This window comes from Cyrtonyx montezumae, unplaced genomic scaffold (genome assembly GCF_038088225.1).
Source record: "Cyrtonyx montezumae isolate F1298 unplaced genomic scaffold, pur_monq_1.0 scaffold_7, whole genome shotgun sequence".
NCBI classification, from domain to species: Eukaryota; Metazoa; Chordata; class Aves; order Galliformes; family Odontophoridae; genus Cyrtonyx; species Cyrtonyx montezumae.
Genome location: NW_027072078.1, coordinates 16,867,946 through 16,891,601, shown reverse-complemented (window position 1 = coordinate 16,891,601; position 23,656 = coordinate 16,867,946). Strand labels below are relative to the sequence as shown.

The 23,656-nt window shown below is 49.6% G+C and overlaps 1 protein-coding gene across 4 annotated transcripts in view; it reads right to left on the bottom strand.

Annotated features, from left to right (window-relative positions):
• Positions 1–20,141: 20,141 nt before the first annotated feature.
• The window catches only part of NRP2 (neuropilin 2), a 79,882-nt gene continuing 76,367 nt past the window's right edge, over positions 20,142–23,656 (bottom strand). For 2 of the 4 annotated variants that reach the window (XM_065751065.1, XM_065751066.1), the window contains exon 17: positions 20,142–23,121. In XM_065751065.1, the coding sequence (XP_065607137.1) occupies positions 22,817–23,121 (305 nt within the window). In that variant the 3' untranslated portion in view covers positions 20,142–22,816. The remainder of the gene's footprint in view (positions 23,122–23,656) is intronic. The other 2 variants (XM_065751067.1, XM_065751068.1) reach the window with 1 other exon arrangement.

Here is a 23,656-nt window from a genome sequence, read left to right as displayed (position 1 = left end):
GTGATGCTTGGTGGAAAGGCTTTAGGTGATTTTGCTTGCTGCCATGAGCTTCAGCCTAGGCATGCCAGCCTTGTTTTACTGCTGGTGCTAACTTACAGTCTGTGGAAGGTGCCAGTAGGCAGACTCTTGATATCACAGAATCTAATGGAACTGAATTGTGCTAAAATATCCTTGGAAAGTGGCTTTTATATTTAGGTATATTCTTGGGCTTCTGCATGGGAACAGCAGCACAAATATTCTGTACTTACACTGGAAAGACGCTCCTGGTACCAAGAGTCTTGCATGTCTCTTTCAGCTCTCTCCTATCACCTAAGATGGCTGGCAGCTGTGATGGGTGGGCTGTCCTACCACCTGAACTTAGCCTGGCTCCACTGCCTGCTTCTGCTCAGCTTGTGCATCAGCTGCAGCTTCTTACTTGTTTGAAGTGGAGCTCAAATCCTTTTCTCTCATGTGATGGAAGGATTCCTATAACCAGCCATGCAGCTGTCCCAGGGCTGCCTGCAAATCCAACCTTCAGGGCCCTTATTACTGCAATGCCTACATGCTGACATCAGTTATGCTGCTGAGATAGATGTGAATGCTGTCGTGCTGATCAATATTCTGTCATAGCTCCCTTGTGATCCTCAAGCCTGCTTTTCTGGGAGGGTGTAACGGATTTAGCTGCACTGTTTCCCCTTTCCTGTTGCAGCTGCATTAGGTATGAGGGCCTGCTAGAGAGAGCATGTACAACAGCACCAAGCAGGGTGTTGGCTGAGGCACTGCAATGATTGTCAGTATCTCTACAAAGCTCCTCTACCCTTGGTGCAGACAGTATTTATCTAGGATTCCTCCATGCTTGAGAAGTGTCAGTGTGCCTTTTGTGCACTGTGGCTTTGCATGCACCTGGTAGCAGAACACATTAGGAATTGTGATGGGTGCAAGACTCCAGCTGCAGGAGCAGCAGCAGCATCCCTGCCTCGCCTGCTGGCAGCAGCAAGGATGCTAATCTATGTAAGACTGCGGCCAGTACTGTAGTAAAGGTTGGTTTTTGTTGTTGTTTTTTTTTTTGTGTGTGTGTGTGCTGTGAGCCTTCAAAATAAAGCCTTTGCCATGCTGTGTCTTTCATTTCTGGTGAAAAGTATTCTTTGTTGCTACCACATGAGGGTGAGCTCAAGTGGGGTGGGGAGAAAGGTTTGATAATTGCTTCTTTGCATGTCTAGAAGGAAAAAAACATGTTAAATGTGATGCACTTGAGGCATCTGAGTGCTTCTGTACATGTTCGACATTTGAACTTGCTGCTTGCACCCAGAGACCCATGTATTAGCAGCAGAGGATGGCACTCCAAGTATGTGGTCATGTAATTTTTGCTTTTAGCAATTTACATACGTTTGCTGTGTCTGCTTTGGTGAAGAGTTTTACAGTCCAACTGAATTTTCAGAGTCAGTAAAGCCACTTGATTTTTGTCTGAGAGCACTTGGCCCTTTCTCTCTGCCCCAACCGGTTTAATGTCTTATTAAATCCTCCAGAAATTATTTTTCTGTTAACCAGCATTTGCTCAGTGGGGCTAGCCCATTACCTTTCTTATTAACCTCCTTCTTCTGCTCTCCCTTGGGTCCTGCTGTTTAATGTAGCTTCTGAATATTTTCCCCCCATTTTTTATTTCTGTGTTTTTTGCCCATTTCATGCAGTGTTTTGGGTGGGTTTTTCTTTCTTTTTTTCTTTTTTATCCTCTCCATCTTCCCTCAGATTGAAACTCAAATTTCTGCTGAGGAGGTTCTGGTGAGCAAAATGAGATTCCTGGAGCTGGGAGTTGCTCTTTGCTAGGCCTTATCCTCCCGTTGTGGCTCCTCTGTGTCTACCAGTGCTGCCCAGGTACAGGGCCATGCATGGCTCAGCTTCTCCTAGTGCCCCTAGTTATAAAATTAGAATCACTTACAGCCTCATACTGTACATACGTGCTGCTTAAATAGGCTCTTTTGAAGATGATGGAGGTGAGGATCTTGACAAATCATCTTTCCTGCACTTCTAGGAAAATTAGGCTGAACTGCTATTATATTTTGCATGCCTTGCAAAGCTGGCTGCCTGTAGCAAATTTCCTGTCATGACATGCCAGAAAAGATGATGCCTTTATCAGGTACTGTTTCCCATTAAAAACCCTTTAAAATCTAGCAGTGCTGTGAGCACGATTTCCTGCCTTGCTGCACTCATGCAGGCCCTGTGCTGCACAAGTGCTGTGTTCACAGTGACCATGCTTAGCATCTCCTCCTGGCACAGGTGCCCTGCAGGCTTTGCACCACTGCCTTGAGCAAGCTCCTGCTCCAGGGCTTTGCTAGAGGTGCTCCTTGCTGTGCTTTGGCCTTGCACCTAATGCTTTCCCTGCAGCTGGGGTAGACTGTCCTCCACCCTCCTGCTGCCTTATCAGCCCCTGGCCCATGCTGCCCTGCTCGAGGCCAGCTGGCTGCCAGGCCTCTAGCAGGGGAACATGTGTGTTTCTTAGCATTGTGTCCCCTCTGTGTCATGCTCTGGCTCTGTGGTTAAAGTGTGGCCTGTGGTTGTGTAGAACTTAAATACACCAGAGTGAAAAAATTCCTCCTTCTTTTTTCCTTCAGTTTGAATGCCATGAAAATAAATCTGCTCATTCATATCACTCATAATTCAGCCTTGTTTTCCCTTTGCCTCCTGTTTTTCTATCAATGTGGGACCTGCTTTGCTGCAGAAGGTGCCATTTGATGGAAGGGATGTGCTGATCAGAGCGAGCTGCACTAACCTCCTGTACTCGGGCTATTAAGTTTTATGGCTTTCCTAGCACCATAAAACCAATGCATCCTGCTTTTATTTTTCATTTTTGACATAATTCTGTTTATTTTTCTTTTAGGGTTTTATACCAAGATAAGCACTCTTAGAGGGTTTCATTTACTGTGGGGAAAATGTCTTGGCAAACTGAAGTATTACTGTGCAAGGTCTGTGCCCTGACATCAGTTTATAGCTGTAGTTTTTATGTGAAAGGTGCCAGGCTGCTACTGATGGTGAAATAAGTTTTCTACTTCTGTTTTCAGGCAGATAACTTGCTAATTATTTATCTAGGCACTGTTTCTTGCTGTTGGTGCACTGGCCTCCATGGCGTGTTTACCAACATCCTACTGCTGTGATCTGCGCATGATAGGCAAGCTGCCCTGGAGGCTGTAACCCCCTGTGGGGCTCCAAGGGAAACCCCAGGGTGCTGGAGCTGGGCATTTCTCCCACACCCAAGGGTTGCATCCCACAGTCTTTGTGCAGAGGTTGCTGTATGCAACTGATGTTCCCCAAGTAGGAAGAGATAAGGGAAAGCTTGGGGAAGAGGGAATATCTTTATTACTTTTTTTTTTTTTAGGGGAGATTCTCTTTCACTTTTCATTTCCTCTCATGTTTCCTCTCTGTATTTATGCTTTAGCATTGGGGTTGATGCTGACTTGATAGCATTCCAGCAAGGGCTTGCATATTTCATCAGGATTGTCTCTTTGGTTTCCGGGGCTGGAAGTAGCACACAATGTGAAGCTGTCATGGCTACATGCACATCTGGATGCCTCTCATACTCTGCAAACAGGCGCTTTGCTTCATTTCCATTCACCCTCATTACTTAATTTCCTAAAGAGGCCACAGCTCTATAATGCCTGAGTGATGTGTGTCAAAATGTCTCACTAGGCTCTCCCACTGTGTGATAATTCAATGTATCCTGTTTCAAGTACTGAGGAAATACAATTCCTTCACTCTAGCTCGTTATGCTTTAGGAAATTGCTTTTCTTCAATTATCCTGACAGCCCAGGTTTTGACAGCTCCACACTCACTGGGTGATGCTGCTGCTGGTCTTGCAAACACTACTTTTTTCCTTGAGGCTTCCCTATCTGTCATCCATCGCATCCTGCCCAGAGAGGGCCTCGTTCCTGGAGTGTTCCTTCCCTCTGTGGATGGAGGCTAGGTGTCCGGATGGGATTTACAGTGCAGGTTCTGAATATTTACAGAAAACTTTTTGCAGTCCCTTCTGTGGGAAGGCATGGCACTGCTTCTTGGGCTGGCAGTTATCCCCAGGGGTGGACTTGTGCTGTCTACTCCTGTATAAGTGTAACTTTCATGGCTGAGTTTCACAAAAAGAACAGGATCTTAAAGAGAACATTAGCAAAGACAACTGCAAGGGAACTCTTCTCAGCACTTTTTAACTGAAGAACCACCTAACCTGCCTGAGGGCAAACTGTGACAACCTTGCAGAGTGCTGTTGAAAGAGCTTTCAACTACAACACGAACACCCAAGGTGTGCATGCTGCTCTCCTCCCTGCTCTGCTGTTGTTGTGAAGGCAGAGACTCCACCCAGCCCCCTGAGGACCCAAGAGTGTGCGTGGCACTTGCAGTCCTGGCTCCCCAGCAGCTCTCTACTGGTGGTTGTCTATCACCTGGGGTGTGCTTAGATACAGTCTGAGGGGGCTCAGGTCTAGAGGGGGTGACCCCACGCTGGCACCTCCAGATGTCTCGTGGCCACTTGGGCTCCTGCATCTGCTCCTTCATACTGCAGGCTCCATCCTGCCTCTGGGACATCCTGATGGCTCTGAAGAGTTCCATTGGCATATAAGTAGTTTGTTGTCAGGCATTGTGAATTTCTCCAAGTTTCTTCTTGTTTTCAACTTTAGATATGTTCTGGCAATTCCACATGATAGACTGATGGGAATAAACCTTTGCTAGATGTGTGCACTGCTTTCTGATGGATGTCTTATGGTGAAAAACTCCTGTTTGGTGTTGGCCACTTGGGCTGTCCTTTAGGCAAGCAGACAGACCCCCAGCAACATTTCTGGTGTCAATGTATGTCAGGTAGGCAGCTCTTGTGTTTGCTAGAGACACAGCATGCCTGCCCAGCTCTGCCTTATTGCTGTGGCTCTCTACGTGCCCGTCAGGCTGCAGTGCTTTTGGTTCTGGGCTGTATAAGCTGTTTTATTACTGCTTTTCAGCCAGCCTCCAAACCTGCAGGTGTGCTCCTGTCGACAACCCTTTTGCCTGTAGTTAAAAGCATCCACCAGATTGTGGAGAAAATTATTGGCACCTGCAAATTGAGTGCACTTAAAGACCACACTGTAACTTCATTTGCAAGTACAATCAGGTATTTGGGGACTGCAGGCCTGTGCCTCATGCATGTGCATGTCTTCAACTTGCTGGCAGCTGTGCAACTCCTGCTGCAGGGGCATCATGCTGCTGACACTCAGAACTGTGGGCCGTGCCCGAAGGCAGCTCTTGCTCTATCCTCCAGTAGAGTTAGGAATGGCTCTCTGAATTTCCCTTGTGGCTGAGGGCCTGGGAATGAGGGCAGAAGGCCTGACACATATATTGGGGATGGGAACTGCGTTCCAGAGGAGTGGGAGCTGTGTGGTGCCTGGGAAGGCATTTTACCAAGTTACACAGGCCATTTTCCTGCTTTTCTGAGTGCTCGCACTTTTATGGCCAGTTGCGCTTATGCCACACTGCCATACCCTAACCATGCAAAATCCAGTTCCAGTACATGGAGAAATGCATTTCCTCATGTCCAGATGCTGCCCCTAGGCTTGGGAGTGTTTGTGTCAAGTTTCTGGTGTGTCTGTAGAAGGTCAGTGATGAAAGACTTTGAAGTGGTGATGTTTTCAGACACAGAAAACATCTGAGGCTGTTTGGCATCCTCTGAATCAGGCTTCTGCCCTGGAGTTTTAGAGGCAATTTGGGAATGAGATACTCAGTGTTCATCACAAGAAGGTCAATGCTTATTGACATCAATATCTTGGAGCAGGCAGGGCTCTGGCTGGGTCCCTTAGAAGCAAGGTGGGACCTTGTAGTGGTTTAGCTGATGGGCTGAGCATCAAGACAGAAGAGCTGTGTGGAGGAAGGAATCTGTAGCACCACCTTGCTGTGGTGGGTGGGCATGGGTGGTAGCACGCTGGCAAAGCTCTTGCAGACCTGGACTGACGCTTGCTGCTGTCTTTGGTGCACAAGGAATTGTGTGTCAGGTCATAATTCAGTTATGGCCTCCCTGGGGCTGCAGGTCTGTGTGCCTGGCCAATGGCCTCTCCTGTGCTCATCACTGCTGCACGTGGCACCTACTCTGATGTGTGACAGTGTTGAGGGGTCACAGGAAAGTCTTGGCTGTGGATGGGGCTGCTGTTAGCACTCTTTTGGTCGCCTACCATACAGTTCCTTTTGGGAAGATGCTGGCTTCATCTGAGCTCAACTGGAAAAATGCCGATGACTGGAAATGTCATCAGCTGCCTGTGGGCCAGGCTGGCCCTGAGCTGATAAGGAACAGCACAGAATAGAAATGTCAACATAGAGCTGAAGGAACACAGGGGCTGGTTGCACATCCCCCTCCTCCTGCTGCCAGCCATCCAGCAGCTGGACCTCCCTGAGAGCCCAGAGAGGACCTCTGCTCTTTCTTGGGTGGGAAAGAAGTGATGGATCTCATGGCTGCAGAGAAAAAAACAACTGTGGCAACTGGCTGCCCAGAGAGGTGGAGCAGGCATTCAAAGTCAGGCTGGACTTGGCTTTGTGCAGCCTGATCTAGTATAGATCAGTTTATTTTGGGGGGGTTGGACTAGTTGGCTTTTGGGGATCCCTTCCAACTCAAATGACTCTATACGCTTGAGCAGAGAAGGTAGGTGAACCTTGTGGTGGTGTTCTTTGACTTTTAATGTCATTCTCATGATTTTCTGAGTTGGAGCCTTGTTTTCACGAAGTTCTGAGCGGTGGAAGGAACAGACCCAGCCCCGAGCTAGGATCACGTGGTGCGGGAAGGATGCCCAGCCCCGTTAGGGACCACCTGAAACGTGGGCTCCTGCAGAGCACTGCTTTGAGCAGCAGGTCCTCTCACCCCTTTGGTCGCACGCAAAGCGGGCAAGGAGCGATAGCAGAAGTAATCCTGCGGCAGCGGCGTCCCGTTGTCACCGGAGGGAGCGCCGGGGCCGGGGGAGGTGCAACTGCTGTCCCCTGCCGGGCGCGGGGCTCCGGGGGCAGCGAGCGGGGCCGTCCGCCAGGGGGCGCTCGGGGCTCGCGATGGCGCGGGCCGCGCCGGGGGGGGGGGCGCATGGTGGGGCCGGGGCTCCCGGCGCGGGGCGCGGCGCGGGATGCAGAAGCTTTGCGCTGCGTTTCTGAATGGGTAATTTAATCAGTGACGTTAAGTCCTCCCAATTATTTCTAGCCGTGGGTACCGCCTATTTATTAATTCTCGTCGTATAAATCCATCAAGCTGTTGTCACACAGCAAGTAAACAAAAGCACCCCCAGAGTTTTGATTGGGCTGCGTGAAAGCAAGCGGAGAGGTTAATTACCGCTGTTAATTGCTTGCTTCGCGGGCTCGGTTGCACGCGGGGCCGGGCTGCTCGGAGCGCCCAGCGCGATGGGTGCGTCAGGGAAGGCGAGGAGCTGGCTCGGAAGTGCTTGCTTAGGAAGATTTATGGGGGCGGCCGGCTGTTTCATTTGGGGGACAAAGACGTAACAACGCGCAGTGCCGGCAAACTCAGGGTGGGCAAAAAATACGTGGCATCCCCCTTGTTGCTGCGTGAGGTGATCTGATAATGTATTACAGGGATGTGCTGTTTCCATCCGTCAATATCCTTAAATCCAGATGGAAGGTCTTCCTAAAAGCCGTGCATGGGGCCAGGCAGGAATTGTGGAGCTGTGACTGCGTGGCCCTGCTCTTGCAGGAGTTCATATCAAGTGATTTGATTTGGTCCTTTGACCTGGAGGTCTGTCCAAATACAGTAGCTACAGCTGCCGCACGCCCTCTGCGTCCATCAGGCAGTTTGTAGATGAGTTCATCTCTCCCCCAAACACTGCCCCACCAGGACCACTGTGTCACTGTGTGCAGTGGGACACCCCTTGAGTCCCCTCATCCCTTGGAGCACTGCAGCAGCACAGTGGTGCTCTGCCTGGGGCACGTGAGGGTGTGCTGCCCTGTTTGAAATTTCTTGTGTCCTGTGTCCCCCGTGCTCACTGAGGATGCTTGCAGTATGGGGCATCTCCTGCAGAGGATGTGTTTGTGCTGATCTTCTCACTGCTCCTCACCTTGGCAGCCCCTGGAATAGCAGGAGCTGCTAACTTCTGCCCTGGAAAACTTCACAGTTTGGGAGGAGTTCCCTTGCCTCTGGGAGTTGTTCGGGTTTCTGATGACCACATACAAATGTGCCTGAAGGGGGCAGGCACCTAAAGCCCTTGGCGTCCAAGTTCTCCTCTCTAAAGGCTGCTGCAGGGTCTGAGTTTCCTCACCTCTGGGCCCTTGAGTCACTGTGTGCTGTGCTGATGCTGAGCTTTCAGTCTGCTACACTGCCTTGGATTGCTCTTCTCCGTTGCCAAGCCCTGAGGTAGCTCCTTGGCTGTTGTACATTGGCCAGACTCTGCTGTCACTGATCCTGGCTCATAGGGATGTCACCTGCACGTAGAGCTGAGGTGACATCTCTATGAGCATCATCAGCCTTTGTGACAGGTGCGTGGGGGTGTTTGCTGCCTGTTGGCCTGTGGTGCTGCTGGGGTGGCCCTGGTTAAGCATGAACAGACAGCAGGTAAGGGGGCAGTGTCCCTGCACTAGGCCCTGGTTACAGCAGGCTTCCTTGTGGATCCAGGCTTCCAGCATGACTCAGGGTATTGCAGCGTATCCTTAAGATAACGTCTCTTGCTTGCCAACACATAGGCTGCCTGCCAAAGGTGGGGGAGGAGAGCTGGTGTAGTCTTTTGTGTGTGCTCGTAGTAAATAGACATGCTCCCATTTGGATGTGCATGCTGTCCTGTGTCCTACAAGGAGCTGTGAGGAGGGAAGGAGCTGTACCCTAGGCTGCCCTCAGCTGCTGCCCTGAACTGCTGGGTGCCCATGCCTGCAGCCTGCATGGTATGTGCCCAGACATGATGGAGCTGGGAGGTGCCCGAGGAATAGCAGAGTTGGGCTCCATGTTCTGCAGTGTAGTGATCTGCTGATGGGGATGTTGTCCTGCCCCATGCCTGAGCCCACTGTGGGTGAGAGAGTTGTGGGAACCTGGAGCTCAGTGCAGGGATGGGGACAGCCAGTAGAATGGTGCTGGGTGGTGATGCTGTGTAGCACCTTGGGCTGGTGGTGCAGGTTGGCAGCTCAGACCCGGGTCCACGTCAGCTTTCACCTCCTGCTCACTGTTAGGCCCTTAACTTCATGTTAAGCCCAGTACAATGGCTGTGTTTTAAGACTGCCAGCTGAGCTGGCTGTGCTGAAGGCTGTCATTTCCAACTGCTCTCTCACAAGATGCTTTCTTAAACTGTTTGAACAAAAAAAAAATCAAAGTTTTAGCAGATAAAGGCAGCCTTTATCTCCAGCAGCAAGGAGAGTGAGTATGGAGGCCTCGAGGTGCCCTAGGATGTGGAAGCCTTCCCTGGGTCTGCCTGAGGCTCATGGGCAGTTGGGGCTCCTGACACGGCTGTTCTGGGTGCTGTGCTGCTCATGGCCCATGTGCTGGCCGCAGAGTGGCAGCCTCACCTAGCAGGAGCAGAGTTCTAGGCACACAAATTTAATGAAGAGCACGCTGTATTTCCAATTACTGGAAAAAGCTGTGATTCCTCCTTGCTGTGTGTTTTAAGACTTTCTGAGCCAAGTGCAACTCAGCTTTCCTGCCTGCTCCCTGTCCCTTGCATGGCCAATGGAGCTGCAGAGCTGCAGGGTGCCATGGGAGGGGGCATGAAAGGACAAATGTCAGTGTTTATTGATCCCAGCTGCCTGCGGGGGACTCCACTCAGTGACACTGCCAACAGCAGTACGTGTGGGAGCTGGGCTGTGGCTGGATCGGTGGCATTAGGAGAATTGCTTTGTCCTAATTAATAGGAATAGTAATATTTCAGCCTCTTCCCTGCAAAGTGCTGGTGGATCATCGAGTGTGCAGCCAGCTTCCCTTGCCAAGTGAACGCGAATGACAGATCATTGTGTTTAGTAGAGCTCTGGTGTCCAAAGCTGCTGTCCTTTTCTGTGTGTTATTTTTTTTTCTCCCCCCTTTTTAAATCACAACCTAAAATCAGAGGGTGGGGCTCTTCCACTTCTTTTGTGAAAAACAGAACGTGTTCTCTGAGCAGGCTCTCAGATGTTAACCACAGCCCCATTGCCTTTCAGATGAAATGACTGTGGCTGTTTGCCGGTGCTTAATGGTTGTTGGCTTTTTTTTCCTTAAAGAGCTATGGGAGGTGGTGTTTTTTTTCTTCTTCTTTTTTTTTTTCCTCTCCAGAATCAGGGCTCTTTCCTAATTATTTGTTAGTTGACAGGAAGAGCAGGTTGCTGCTTTGTTTCGCCAAGTGTTTTGATGTATCAACAGAGATGTCGAGCGAGATGAATGTTTGCAAAAGCAGCTAATGGGAAAGATCAAAACTGATCTGTTCTGTTTTCAGAGGAAGGGGCTCCCTGTCCATGAAACAGAGCAGGGGATGACTGAAGGCCCCAAACACCAGCATTTGAAGCTGAAAGCATGCTGACAAGCTGATGACCAAATTCTTGAAGCCAACACAAAAGCCATGCTTTTGTGTCGGGTGTCTGTCATGTCTGGTCCCCATTTCAGTACCTGGTCTGCCCCATATGGTCCACCTCAGTGCTGTGCTGGGCCTTTGTGCTCCTTGCAGCCAGGGAACTGGGGCTGCTGGTGACCTTGGGGCTGGTCTGTGCTGGGAGTGGGGCAAGCAGGCTGCCAAATCATGCTTACAAAAGGCCTACAAAGCCTTCTTTTGGCTGGAACAACACTTGGAAAATGCATTTCCCATGTGGGGACTTCAGCAGCGATGTGATCGGAGGACATGGCAAATACATGACCCATTACCATGTTCTATGAGGCTGGATCTTGCTGCAGTACTGGTTTAACCCTCTCTGACACTCTCAGGAGCCACTGAGCAGTGAGGCAGCCAGCAGTGAGGTGCAGAACTCCCCAAGGGCACAGGCAGATGGGAGCCATTTAGGGAAGAGCTGGGAAATCAACATTGGGGAGCATGGGAACAGGGCAAGGAACCATCTGCCAAGAATGACTGCTGGGTGCAAGACTCCACCAGGCAGCTGGAACAATGGCACTGATGCTGCTAGGTGTCACCTCTTCCTGAGGTGTGACTGTTGCTGATGGTGCCTGGACTCTCCTGCCACCCAGACCTTCACTGGCAGCCTTCAGCCCTTGTGGTCATCCACTGCTAGGCTGGGTTGTACCATGGGGTCCACGTAATGGTGGATGTGGCAGATCTTGCTTGGGCTTCATACCCAAAACCTGAGCAAACCAACGTGGCTTAGAGATTCCTACAGGCCATGGGTGCCACATGGGTCTCTCTGTGTACCCCCAGGCTCATTCACCTTCACAGACAGGCAGCAGCAGGGCCTGGCAAGCACAGGCATTCCTTGAGCAGTGCTGGCATGTCCTTAGTGGGTTTGTTATCAGTACAGTTCTCTTGGACTGACTTCCATCCTTAGCTGGGGCTGGGAAGGACTGAAGGAGGCTTGTTTGTTTTTTTTCTGTTTTTTTTTTTTTTCTCCCTCCTTTTTAAACAATAAATAACAGCAAAATCCATCTCCTGTCTTTCAAAAGCAGCTGCTTTTTCTGATGGATAGATAGATATAATGAGATTCTCAAAGTCATAAATCTGCTGCAATTTTATTACCTGCATCTGCAGGAGGTGATATGAAGAGAACTTCATAGTGAGAGGACCCTTGAAAGGTTAGAAAGGAACCAGCAGTCTTTGGAAAGACTTCATCTTGAGAGAACCGACACAGCAGAGAACACTTGAGTTGGGTGAGAGGTGTCAGGGCTGAGTGTGAGTGATGCAGGCAGTGTTGTAGCTGGCAGGGCTGCTCCTGGTGCTGGGCCCAGCAAATGTGCTGGGGTGGGGGTGAAGGCTATGACTCTGGAAGCAGAGACTTCACTGCTGCAGAGTGATGTCTGCAGTGTGATGCAATGATGTCTTCATAACTGATCCAGTATTTATTTTATAGTCGGGGAAGGAGAAATCTCTCTCTCCTTGCTGCAGGGGAAGGTGAAGGGGAGCTCTGCTGCTGGCTGCCAGACAGGCTCCCACACCAAGAAGCTCAAGGGGAGCCCTCAGCCTGGCTGGGCTGAGAGGAAATCCAGAGAGCAGAGCTGTAAGCTGGGGGAAGGGCAGGAGACATTTTAAAGCTGTGATCATCTACAAATATTAACTGACCCTGGGCTTTGCAACTGCCAAAAAATGATGCTTGAGAAATGTGGCGCCAGGAATCCTGAAGTCACTTCTGGAGCTTTGGAAAATGCAGCTGCCTTGGGATGTCAGCCCACAACCGTTATTATCCACTGTGCAGAATGAAGCTTCTGTTGGGAGTGCTCACAAAGGCCATCATTCTTTACAAATAGTGGCTGTTTTTATCACCTGGCAGTAATGACACTCTCTGGTCCCTTTAATATCCGAGTGCGGTCCCTCAATACAGCTGGGAAACTCGTCTTGGGCTTGGCCCTGCACAGGGGAGCAGCTCGCGATTCTCTGCCAATGGTGCAGTTACTGGAGTGGAAAGGAGCAGGGTTTGTGCAGTATCAGCCCCTCAGACAGCCTGGGTTCAGCTTCTTGCTGTGGAACAGAGCAGCACGTATCACAGCGCATGCTGATGTGCCACTGCTGGGACAAGTGTGTGTGGACCCCTCCCATGGATGAAGTCAGAGATGGCACTGACCTTGCTTCCAGCTATGGGGAGCTGTGACTTTAAGCATCCTTGTCTCTGTGTCTCCTCTCCTATCTTGAATGTAAAGTACCAGGTGACTCAGGGTGACACATACCCTATGTGCAAGTCTCACCTGCTAGGAAATGGCCTTGAATTTCAGAGCTTGTCCAGTGTCTCCTGGGGATGCAGCCCCCAGAACATGAACTGTGGGGTGTCTGACATCTCACAGGCAGCCTGCATCCCTGTGCAGGCTGCAGCGGTGCTGTGGACTTGACCTGGATGTGCTGGGGAAGTGACTCACGGCACGAAGCCGGAGATGCTCAGCCTGCTTAGCTTACTAAAAAGAACAGGAGGTGACTTAATTGTGTTGTGCGAGATACCTTCACAGGGAGAGGAAGGCAGGCTTTAAAGATATTAGAAAGAAAAAGCTTTCACCGTTCCAGTTTCTTGTCAGATGGGAAGATAAAGTCGTACTTGAGAACCTCAGTGGGAACCAGCAGCAGGGTCTGGAATCGTTAGTTGCCTGACAACACTGAATCATTCTGTGACCTTACCATTCTGTTTATTTGGATGAGCCATCCCTGGCAGCCGGAAGGTGTGGATAGCTGCGGTTGGGTGCCCAGTGGTGACGAGTTGCCTGCTGCCTCTGCCTCTGAGTGCCCTCAGAAGCTGAAGGTGGTTACAAGCAGAATGCTCTGTTAAGATGCTGGTGATCAAGGTGGCGTTCATAATAGTAAAAAAAAAAAAAAAAAAAAAAAAAAAAGATTTGCTTCCTCTTGCAAGTGTTCAAACATGTTTGATCTGTCTGTGGTGCCAAGCTGTTTCTCTCCCTATTTTAAGAGAAAATAAGCTTTCTATAAGGAAAAGAAGCCACAAAAAGCACAGAAAGCCCAAAGTTAACTGTGAGCAGACCAAAACAAAACTTACGCCAGAAAGGTTCCAGCTGCCCCTCTAAAACATCGTACCTCACAGCAAAGGGTATGGGAATAAGTGGAAGAAGAGGTTTGTTTGGTGAGGTATCTCTGTAGTGCAAAGCTGGTCTGAATCCCCATCCCCACCACTGCGGGACTGGGATGTCCCATCTCCTGCAGCAGCCTGGGGTAAGGGGTAGTAGAAGCTGTTGGCCTGTCCCCTTTGCATTGGGCCAGCCCTTCTTGGTACCATATGGGCAGAGGTGAGGAAGGGGAGCGTGAGCCATTGGCTGCAGTGCTGTTGCCGTGGGCAGCTCATGTTGGGCAGCTTCAGTGACGGAAACAGACAGCTAGCAGTGAGCTTCTCTTTGTAGCACATAATAGTCAAAACAGCTTGAAAACTATTCATAATGAGAGCTTTGAGAACAGGCAATGCTATGCACACGCACACACACACAGCATACTGTCATTAAGCACTCTTTGGATGACAGTCCCAGCAGTTCATTATCCCCCGTCACTGCCTGGGGAGGGTGGTGGAGGAGTGAGAGGCATAAGGGTTTTTTTTGTTTGTTTGTTTTTAAATAATGTTTTTTTTTCTAAATAAATTTCTGCTGTAAAATGATGCAACAATGAAGCAGCACAAAGCGTCCTGCCTCACTGGTGCCCTCTGCATATAGTGTGAGGGCTGAGGCCAGGAGCAGCTGGGTGCCTTCAGCACACACCTGAAGTAGAGGGCATTGTGCCATTGGAACTGGTAATGTGTGACTGCGGTGGCACTGTGGGGAGAGGTGGGGTGGCCATTCTGGAGACCACATGGAGCATCTGGGAGGGCACGTTCTGCTCTGTAGCAGACAAATCCTGATGGTCCAATGTTAGGAAGGGGGCTGGGGGGAAGAGCCCAAGTCTCCTTGCGCCGTTCCTGTTCATAGACAGAAATGGTATGTGCCCTGTGCGGGCTGGAGGACAGAGCCAGGAGATGGTGCTTTATAGTCAGCCTGTTCACTGAAAGCAGACATGGTTGTTTTTGCCAGGGACAGAATTACAGTCAGATCTGACTTCAGGGTGGCTCTGATTTTGGAGAGCGAGACAGTGACCTCAGCCTGGCAGAAAGCAGGGTGATGGAAAAGGCGTTCCTGCCCACAGGGCTGTTTCCTGTGCCCTGATCCAGCCTCAGCTCCTCTGTTCATCCCTTGGGTGCCACAGGAAAGTGCGGATTGGGCTCGGTCGCATTTGCAAAAGTGCTTTTCCAGCCTGCCAAATTGCCTGGGTAGCTATGATGAGGCGCTGTCACTGCTCAGCTCGTTCCATGCTGTGTGGTTTATCAGCATTATCTGCACTTCAGCTTGAGTATCTGGGGGAATCATCGCAACTCATTCCCCGGCCAGGATCCTGAATCTCCTCAATTCCGGTAGCATTGCTGTATTTGCAACCTTGTCATTATCCTGAGGCTGATAACCTCGGTGTTCATTTTTTAAGTCATTGAGCAGTTTCCTGCTTGTCACGCTGTTGGTATCTAGAAATACAAGGTACTGCAGCTGTTTCCGCCCTCCCAAACCCACCTGCTGAACTCGGCAAACTCTATTTCTAATCCTGAAGTCAGTGGGATTAACATCTTCCTTTGAAAACAACAGACTATTTTTGAAACACCCTCTAAATGAGGCTCCATCCTTTTCCCTGCCACTTATGGGTCTGGGTGACAGTGCTCCTTGCTGGCACACCCTACACCTGGTCTTGTAGAACTGTGCTCAGATGCCTCCTGCAGCACATCTGGGGGCTGCCCCAGGCAGATGGGGGCATCATGGGGCCCTTGTAGGGCCTCTCCTTTCCCTGCTCCCTGAAATATCCAAGTGTACTGCAAGAAGGGTGGCAGCTGCTGCCTTTGCCCATGGCTGCTTCAACCTCTCCCATTCCCCCCACAGTCGGGACACATTGCTGCAGAAGCTGGGCCAGCAGTATCATCCATGTGCTTGGAGTTCAGGAGCTTGAGAGCTGCCAGAATGGCTTCTCCTTTCCAGGAGGTTCATGGAGCCAGGGCTGGGCTCCTCTTCCTGCTTCTCCCTCCCAAAATCAAACCAAGTTCAGTATTTAACTTTTCCTGTGGTAAAACTCCACCACTGTGGCAGAAAGAGATGCAGAGACCCTTTGGTGCCACAAAGCTACTTGCCCCAGAAGTGTTGTCCTGCTAGTAGGCAGACAGGTTAACATAGGATGTGACATAGGAGCATGCCAGCTATCAGAAGCACTGAGCCTAGTGTTTGTACTGTTTGCAGGCTGCCTCCTTGTCCAAGGAAGTAAATAAGTCAATGAATAAAAATTGCTGGGTGAGACACTGGCCTAGGCCATTCATTAGATGTTCTCATTAATTTGGGCTGACCTTTGCTCACATTTCCACCACGAGCACAACCAAAACAAGGCAGACATTTAACTTTGTTTTGGGCAATGTTACTCTAATGTGGCTTTTTCTGCATAGCTCTCTCTTTTATGGCAATCAAATGTACTGCCAACTTTTCTCTTGCTATGTAGACCAGCGAAGGGAAGCAGATGCTTCTTGTTTTCCTCCAAAATGTAGCTGGAGGTTGATTTTTGTTCAGCATTCAGAGGGCTGCATCACAGGCGGTGTTTCCTAGCACCGACCCTTGGTGTACTCCTACTCAGAGCTGTGTCACCTTTTCCCACCTGGCCACTTCCTGCTAGGGGTCTGGGGGAGCTGTGTTGCATTTGCACCTGTCTATAGAATCATAAAGATTGCAAAAGATCTCTAAGATCACCTAGTCAAACCCTAATCCACCCTGCTATTCCCACTAACCACGGCCCTCAGTGCCTCACCTCCTTGGTTCCTGAACACCTTCAGGGACAGTGACTCCAGCACCTCCCTGGGCAATTCCAATGCCTCACCACTCTGAGAAGTTTTTCCTATTATCCAACCCTGATCTCACCTGGTACAACTTAAGGCCGTTATTCTCTGTCCAGCTATCTGTTTGTCCATCCATCTGCCCATTTATCCACCTGTCCGTCTGTTCATCCATCCACTTGTTTCTTCAGGCCCGTTCTGGGCTGTGCGTGACAAACACACACTCTCTCTCCTGGGGGAGATCATCAAAAATACCCATGCGACCTGCCCTCTTTTGGTGATTTTTAATCATTTCCCTCCTCTACCTCCAGCCGTACTGCTGCTGCTATTTTTGTAATCGCTTCTCTGCTTTCAAGTCCTTATCTTCTTTAGCTTCCCCTCTGCTTCTCACTCTTTACGCCCTAAAATCTTTTCATCACCTTTTTTTTTTTCCTCTTTGAGACTGATTGGGCTTTATTTCTTCTCCTCTGCCAGATTTATGTGAGTTGTCAAGGCCTGCAGCCGTTTGTCTCTGCCTGATGACAGACTTGCCTTTTCCCCCCAAATCAGATTCATGGCTGTTCTTAAGGTCTTTTAATATTTTAATGCTCGGGCCATAAATTTCATTTCCTTTAAGCCTCAATCCCCCTGCAGGCCTTGCTGAGGCCGTTTCAGCTGTGCCCCCCCAGCCGGCTTTGCCTCATGCCTGGCTGTGCTGTGGATTTGCGCCGTGCAAAGTGCGAGGGAAGTGTTGCAGGAATTCACTTCTCCACAAGCTCAGACGTTCTTCAAAACTTGACGGGAATTGACTTTTTTTTTTTTTTTCTTCAAAGCTGTGATTTGTGGTGGACTTGTTGTGCTTTTTATTAAAACGCTATTGCGGAGCGCTCAAAGAGGTTGGCTTTGCAGATCCCAACTTCCTTCTGTAATAAATGCAGCCACGGCTTATAGCTCTCCCTCTGATGTGTCAGCTGGGGACTGCTTAAGTCACCCTGACTTCTCTTCAAGGCACAGAGGCTTTTGGCTTCCAGAAGCTCTCCTTACACCAAGTTAGCAAAACCTCTCCACTGATAGAGATGGCTGCAGTAGAGTGGGATTACCACCACCATGTCCCTGTGAGGACCCTGCATGGCCTCCTGAGGACATGGGGTGCAGTAGCTGCCTCTGAGCACTCCTGCCAGGGGCCCTGCTCTGCTGGGAATGATGGAGAGAGCTGGCAGAGCTGTTTCTTTTGGTTTTGTAAACGCTGAACCAAGGAAATGTGTGCAAAGCCTCATGCAGTGAACGGCTCCAAGCCAGTGCTGGCTCACTGTGCTGTCCTCTGCCCCCCATAGCAGTGTGAGGCAGCAGGGCAATATTTCTTCTCTTGGTTTTTGGCACTCAAGCTGAGTGTTTAATCCAGCTCTTTCCATCTCAGATATGAGTGGTGCAGCCGAGTTACAATGTGGAAGCCTAGAGGAGTCATTCTCTATCAACACACTAAGGATTAGTTATTTTCCTATTTAACTGCTTTAGTCATGGCGAGCTTTATTCCTTAAACACATTGCTGTGCGTGATGGGTGCTGGCAGTGAACCCTGCTTGACCGCCACCAGCAAACAGTATGGGGTGCCACCATTGCCTCCCTGGCCAGTTCGGGGCAAGGCTGCTGGTGAGGCAGGTACAGGCTGTGGTGCTAGGTCTGCTGTCTGGGGAGCTGCAGGAGGGGCACGGTGTGATTTTGGGAGCCTGCACGAGGGCTGTGGCCCCATCAGCACCTGGCAGGTTTGGTTCAGGGCAGTAGATGGAGAAGTGAGAGAGCCTCTGCTTAGAAACAGACTCACCAAAGTTAGAAAAGATCTCTAAGGTCATCTAGTTCAACTGTCCAGCTACCACCAATATTGCCCACTAAACCATGTCCCTTAGTACCACATCTACACAGTTCTTGAACACCTCCAGCACCCCATGGGCAGCCCATTCCAATGCCTCACCACTCTTTTGGAGAAATTCTCCCTAATAACTGACCTGAACCTCCCCTGACACAATTTGAGGCCATTCCTTCAAGTCCTGTCGCTAGTTATGCAGGAGCAGAGGCCAGCCCCCACCTTGCCACAACCTCCTTTCAGGGAATTGTAGAAGGTAGTAAGTTTTCCCTGAGCCTCTTCTTCTCTGGACTGAGCAATTCCAGTTTCCTCAGCCGCTCCTGGTAAGACTTGTGCTCCAGACCCTTCACAGCTTTGTCATTTGCACCTGCCACCAATTAATTAATTACACATCTACTCATTAGTGCAGCCCCATGACTCCTCCTCACTGCCAAGCCTCCAGCTGTCCAGAGAGCAAGTCATTATTTGAGAAGACTTTCCAGTAAAACAGAAGGCAAAGGGATAGCTAGAAAGGGAAGGGGGAGGAGGGTGTGTGTGAGATTGCAATCAGTGCTGGAGGATGTGCGGGAGTGCCTGGACACCTCAGAGCAGGTTGAGGATGGTGACAGGCTGTTCTTAGCCTGCTGTGCTGAGGATTACTCCTGTGCCACCCCTAGGCCTTGGCCTGAGCTGGAGCTGCAGTACAGTGGAAATGTCCCCTGGTGCCTCACCCACACTCTATCAACATTGTGGCTTCTTCTAGGTAACTTGCTGGATATTGCAGTCCTGCTACCTGGCTCCTGTCCTGCTGGCATGCGCCTGCTGCACTGCCCAGCTGTTACCTGCTGCTCTGCTCCTTGCTCTAACGGAGGCACATCTCCAGCAGAAGTGATTTACAGGACAGATGTGACATGATTGAGTCACTTATCTGCCAGCTGCATCGTGCTCCCTGACAGCCACCCCCCCAGGTAATGATCGTCACACTGGTGCTTTACTCTAGGTGAGGGAAGAGCTGTCAGGGCTGCAGCTATATGGCCATCTTCATCTCAGCTGCCAGCTGCCCTTCGTTGCTTAAAGAGCCTCTTTAACGAGCATGCTTCTGGAGGGGGAGAGGTGACAGCAGCAAGATTTCACTTGTTCTGGTGGTCTCTGGGGCTTGACGGATCGGTTCCCATCCACCAGGGCTGGTAGATAAACACATGCTTCATGATGCACGTTCTGTCCCTCCACTCCTCCAGCCTACCTGCAGCCTCCAAAAACAGCTTCTGCAGGTTGCATGAGCTGGAAGGCCCCTAAGGCTGGAGGAAGGAGGCAGGGATGGAGCTGCTATGTGCTGCTCCAGCCGCACATACAGCCCAAGCCATGACCTATGTGGCATCTGACAGAAACAGCAGCCTCCGTGCTGGGGAGGAGAGGCTGTGTTGGAGGGGAAGGATGCAAGCATGCACAGTCTGCGATAGCCCTGGCATCCCCATGTTGCTGCAGGTGACAGGCCACCTAGAGCCATAGTGTCCCATGGCTGTCTGGCTGCCCAAAGACCTCTCAGTTCAGCTTTCTTGTTGTTCTTCCATAAACAAAGAAACCACTGAAACATAATCTCTACCATAATGTTTATTAAATAGTAATTTTAAAAGGTTTTTATACAAATCATATAAACACAGTTTGATTTTTTTCTTTCTTTTTTTTTTTTTTTTTTACACCGAAGAATCACAGTAAAAGCTCTTTAAGTCCATAAGTCCTGGCTCAGCCAGTAAACAGTCAAATACCTTGAACTGCAAACCTTGTAGAAGTTCCATTCCTGCATACAGTTTCTTAATGGTTTAATTCTCATGCTCAGCCCTGGCACCTTCCCATGAAATGAAATCACTCGGCACTACACATCCACACCTTCAGAAAGGGGTGGAGGCCACGGCCCATTTCAGCAAAGGCATTAACACTCATTTCTTTTTTTTCCTTTTCTGAATTTCACAAAGGGAATTGCGATCAGCAAATCAAATATATTTGCAGAGGAGGATGCAATGAGTTGAATGCACTGACGACCTCTTCCCTGTTGAAGTTACAATCAAACACAGTTTTCTGTAGTAGAACAGTAAAGCACCCAGCAGAGGTAAGTGAGGTATCGGCTTTGCAGCATTATCAGCCTGCTCCTGTCCTGCAAGTGCACACGTGGTCCCAACACAGGTTGCCAGGGCCAGTGGGGCCAAGGCAGTGCCAGGAACAGCAGTGCTCTCCTGCCCCAGGTCAAGAGACACAGCAACACGAGTCCCACGGAATAAGTCACATACACAATACATACAGAGAATCCACGTGCGTGTGCAAACACACTATTTCTGAATATATGTATATACGAACTCTCTCTGTACGCCTACTAGACACCATAACGATATCTTTTTAATTATATATTTTCACCTATTGTTTGCCTAAGTTGACTTTTCTACTGTATGGTCCTTTTCCATTCATCCTTCCCCTGTCCTGTGATTCAAAGGGGACAAAACCATCAAGCAGCAGCAGTCCAGCTTTGAAATGGTCTGGTACATTTCCACCTACTGCCCGTGTTCTTTCTGCATAGCAAAGCAACACCTTTGTGGAATTTGTACGTGAAGAAAGCCAGAAGAAATAAGGTGACTGAAGAGGAGAATGTGAGACAGGCTTCTGCTGCTCCTCTCGGGCACACAGCGTGAATTAAAAAAATGAAGGGCCTCATGTGTCTGTGTGTGCGTGCATGGAACGTGGATGTCTGGCTGATACAGCTGCTAGCATCTGCTGCACCAGTAACACGTGCATACTTCTTGCAGTGGGTAAGTCTTTCTTTTTTTTCCCTTAAGAACTTGTCGTCTGACAGAGCTTTTCATGAAACATGAGACAAACGTTCCTATTCCCACCGCAGTGAGAAGCAGCTGTGGCACTGTCCATGTTCCTTTCCACTCCAGATGCTGCTCATCTCCCTGAACACCTGGCCTGCTGCAGGATACGTGTGCAGGGGCTATGCAAGCTGAGCTTCACAGCACATCACACCTACAGTGCTCTGTGGCAATGAAAGAAAATCCATTCCCAGCCCAAAACATTACACTAGGCAAAATGTAAAACCTGGACATTTCAGGTATTTCCAGAGAACTCCTGAACAAACAAACCCAGTATGCAGAAAAGTTTCTTCCTTATGCACGTGCAGGCAATCTCTTTGTACTAAACTGGAATTGAAGGCATTGGTTTGGGGCCCAGCATTTGAACTCTCTTGATCCCTTAGCTTGTTTTCCTGGCACTTCTCTCCCATGGCCAGACCAGTTGAAAGCAGGACTGGGCTCCCTCAGCCAGGCTGTTCCTGGCAGCAAGCCTTGCAGAACAGTGTTTTGTGGAGGAAGGATGAAGACCTCACTTATTCGATACAGCACTGATCATCAGATGGAGGAAAAACACTTCTTCTAAGGCACTTGTTTAAACTAAGACAAAACACAGCTCAGAAATAAACCTTCAGGTTTTTGCTACTGACCAGGAGCGCACCGCTCTACTCTGAAGGGGATGAGAAGATGGCAGCAATTTGGTCCCTATGTGCTGGCGGTGCCTGCTCCTGCCCCACAGCCCTGGGGAACAGAGGGCACGCAGCCAAGCTCCCCGGGGCAGCAGGTACAGCTCTGGCCTACATAATACTTTGTCCTCCCTTCTGGGCTTGGCTGGGAGCTCTCAGCACCATGCCTTGCATCCAAGCCCCAGCCAAGGGGCTTCCAAATGCCCAAGTTCAGGGAACTGGCAGACTGTCTTTTGTTTGCTGCAATTTTCTCATTGCAGCAAAAAAAAGACATTAAAAAAAAGAAGAAGGGGGGGGGGTGGAAATAAAAAGGGCAGTATCAAGAGGGGTGGGAAATTCAAAGAAAGGCCTTCCTGATGAAGGCCTCAGCTGTTTCAATCCAAGATTTGGATTTAATAAATGGCTCTTATTCACAAATCACTTTAAGGCTCTTCAGCTTCTCTCAAAGAGGTGCTTCTACACATAGGGTTCCTTTCTATTGTATTTCTTAATGACTTAGAAAGCACTGTTGTTACCTTCGACACCAAGGCAGCATCCTGCCTCTCCCCCCTGCCAGAACAACGAAAGCAAAAGGTAACACAGGCTTCCACATGCAAGACTGGAAACCGCAGCTTCCTGGGTTTTGTATGAAGTGCACAAATCCCTACAGCCAAAATAATGAGCCTAAAATGGATAGGGTCTCCGTGTGCGTGCATCATCCTAAAGACAGGGTGGCTGAAGGAAGCCACTCAGCCTTCTCAGCAACTCATGAGAGAAAGAAGTAGAAAATAATGATCAACAATTAGTTTCTCACATCCAAAAGGTAAACCAGCCTCCCTTGCCATGTCACATCAGCAGAAAATGAAGACGAACCAACAAACAAGGGTTTTAATGCCCCTCGCCCAGCACAGTCTGGTTCACTGGGCTGCCTGCTCGGTCCCGGTGGAGCCTCCGGCAGGAGCTGGCAGTGGGAGCAGTACCTCCCTTCACTCCTCCCATGCTGCTCGGTTCCCATTATGGCATTCAGTTCCCATAGAAAACAGCAAATAAAGTAACCCCCCACCAGCCCACCTCACCGGGCACAACACCAAGGGTGGTCCCACAGGGCACCCATCAGGCCTCCGAGCAGCACTTCTGGTGGTTCATCTTGACCTTGTGCTTGATACCGTCGTACAACTCAAAATTGTAGTTCTCCAGCGTGGTGGAACTCCGTGAGGACAGCCCCGCGTACGAGCACGTGCAGTAGAGCAGCAGACCAGCACAGATGGCTCCGAGGAGGACGCCGAGGGAGCTCATCGCTATGATGGTCACCAGGATGGGATCCAGAGTGTAGAGCCAGCTTTTTTCTTTGTCCAGCTTCGAGTTTCCTGGAGAGTTAGTAGAGAACAGGGTGTCGTTCTTATCCGATCCAAAGTAATCTGCAGTGGAATGGGCACTTATTATCCAGGGATCACTTCTTTTTTTTTCTGCCCCAAAGCATTTCTCACTTGGAGTCGTTATGGCCTCACAAGACCTCTCTATGAGTATATCTCAAGCAGGTTTCTCTAACCTAGGTCTAGAACTACTGTGAAGCACCTAATTGCCAAGAAAGGTGAGTGCCCCAGTTCCCTTCTACATCTCTGGCTATGTTAACGGCATGCTAGCATTTTACACCCACTGAAACTCTGGCCCTTCAAGCGCCACTGAATTCAGAACTATGGCAACAGCCTGTCACAGATCCCAGACTTAATTTTCTCCATTTACAAGTCAAAATGCCACACAAGCAGCAATTAATGCTTGAAAGATCAGTTCCACTTGTCCTAACACAAATACAATATATTGACTTTGCAAGGTTACCTACTTGAAAAAAGGAAAACAAAAGAAAACTAATGTATTTGTCTAGACACTAAGCCACTACTTCAGTATATGTTCTCAAGCATGTTCTAGCTTCTAAGCCTCATTAAAGCTGAGGTT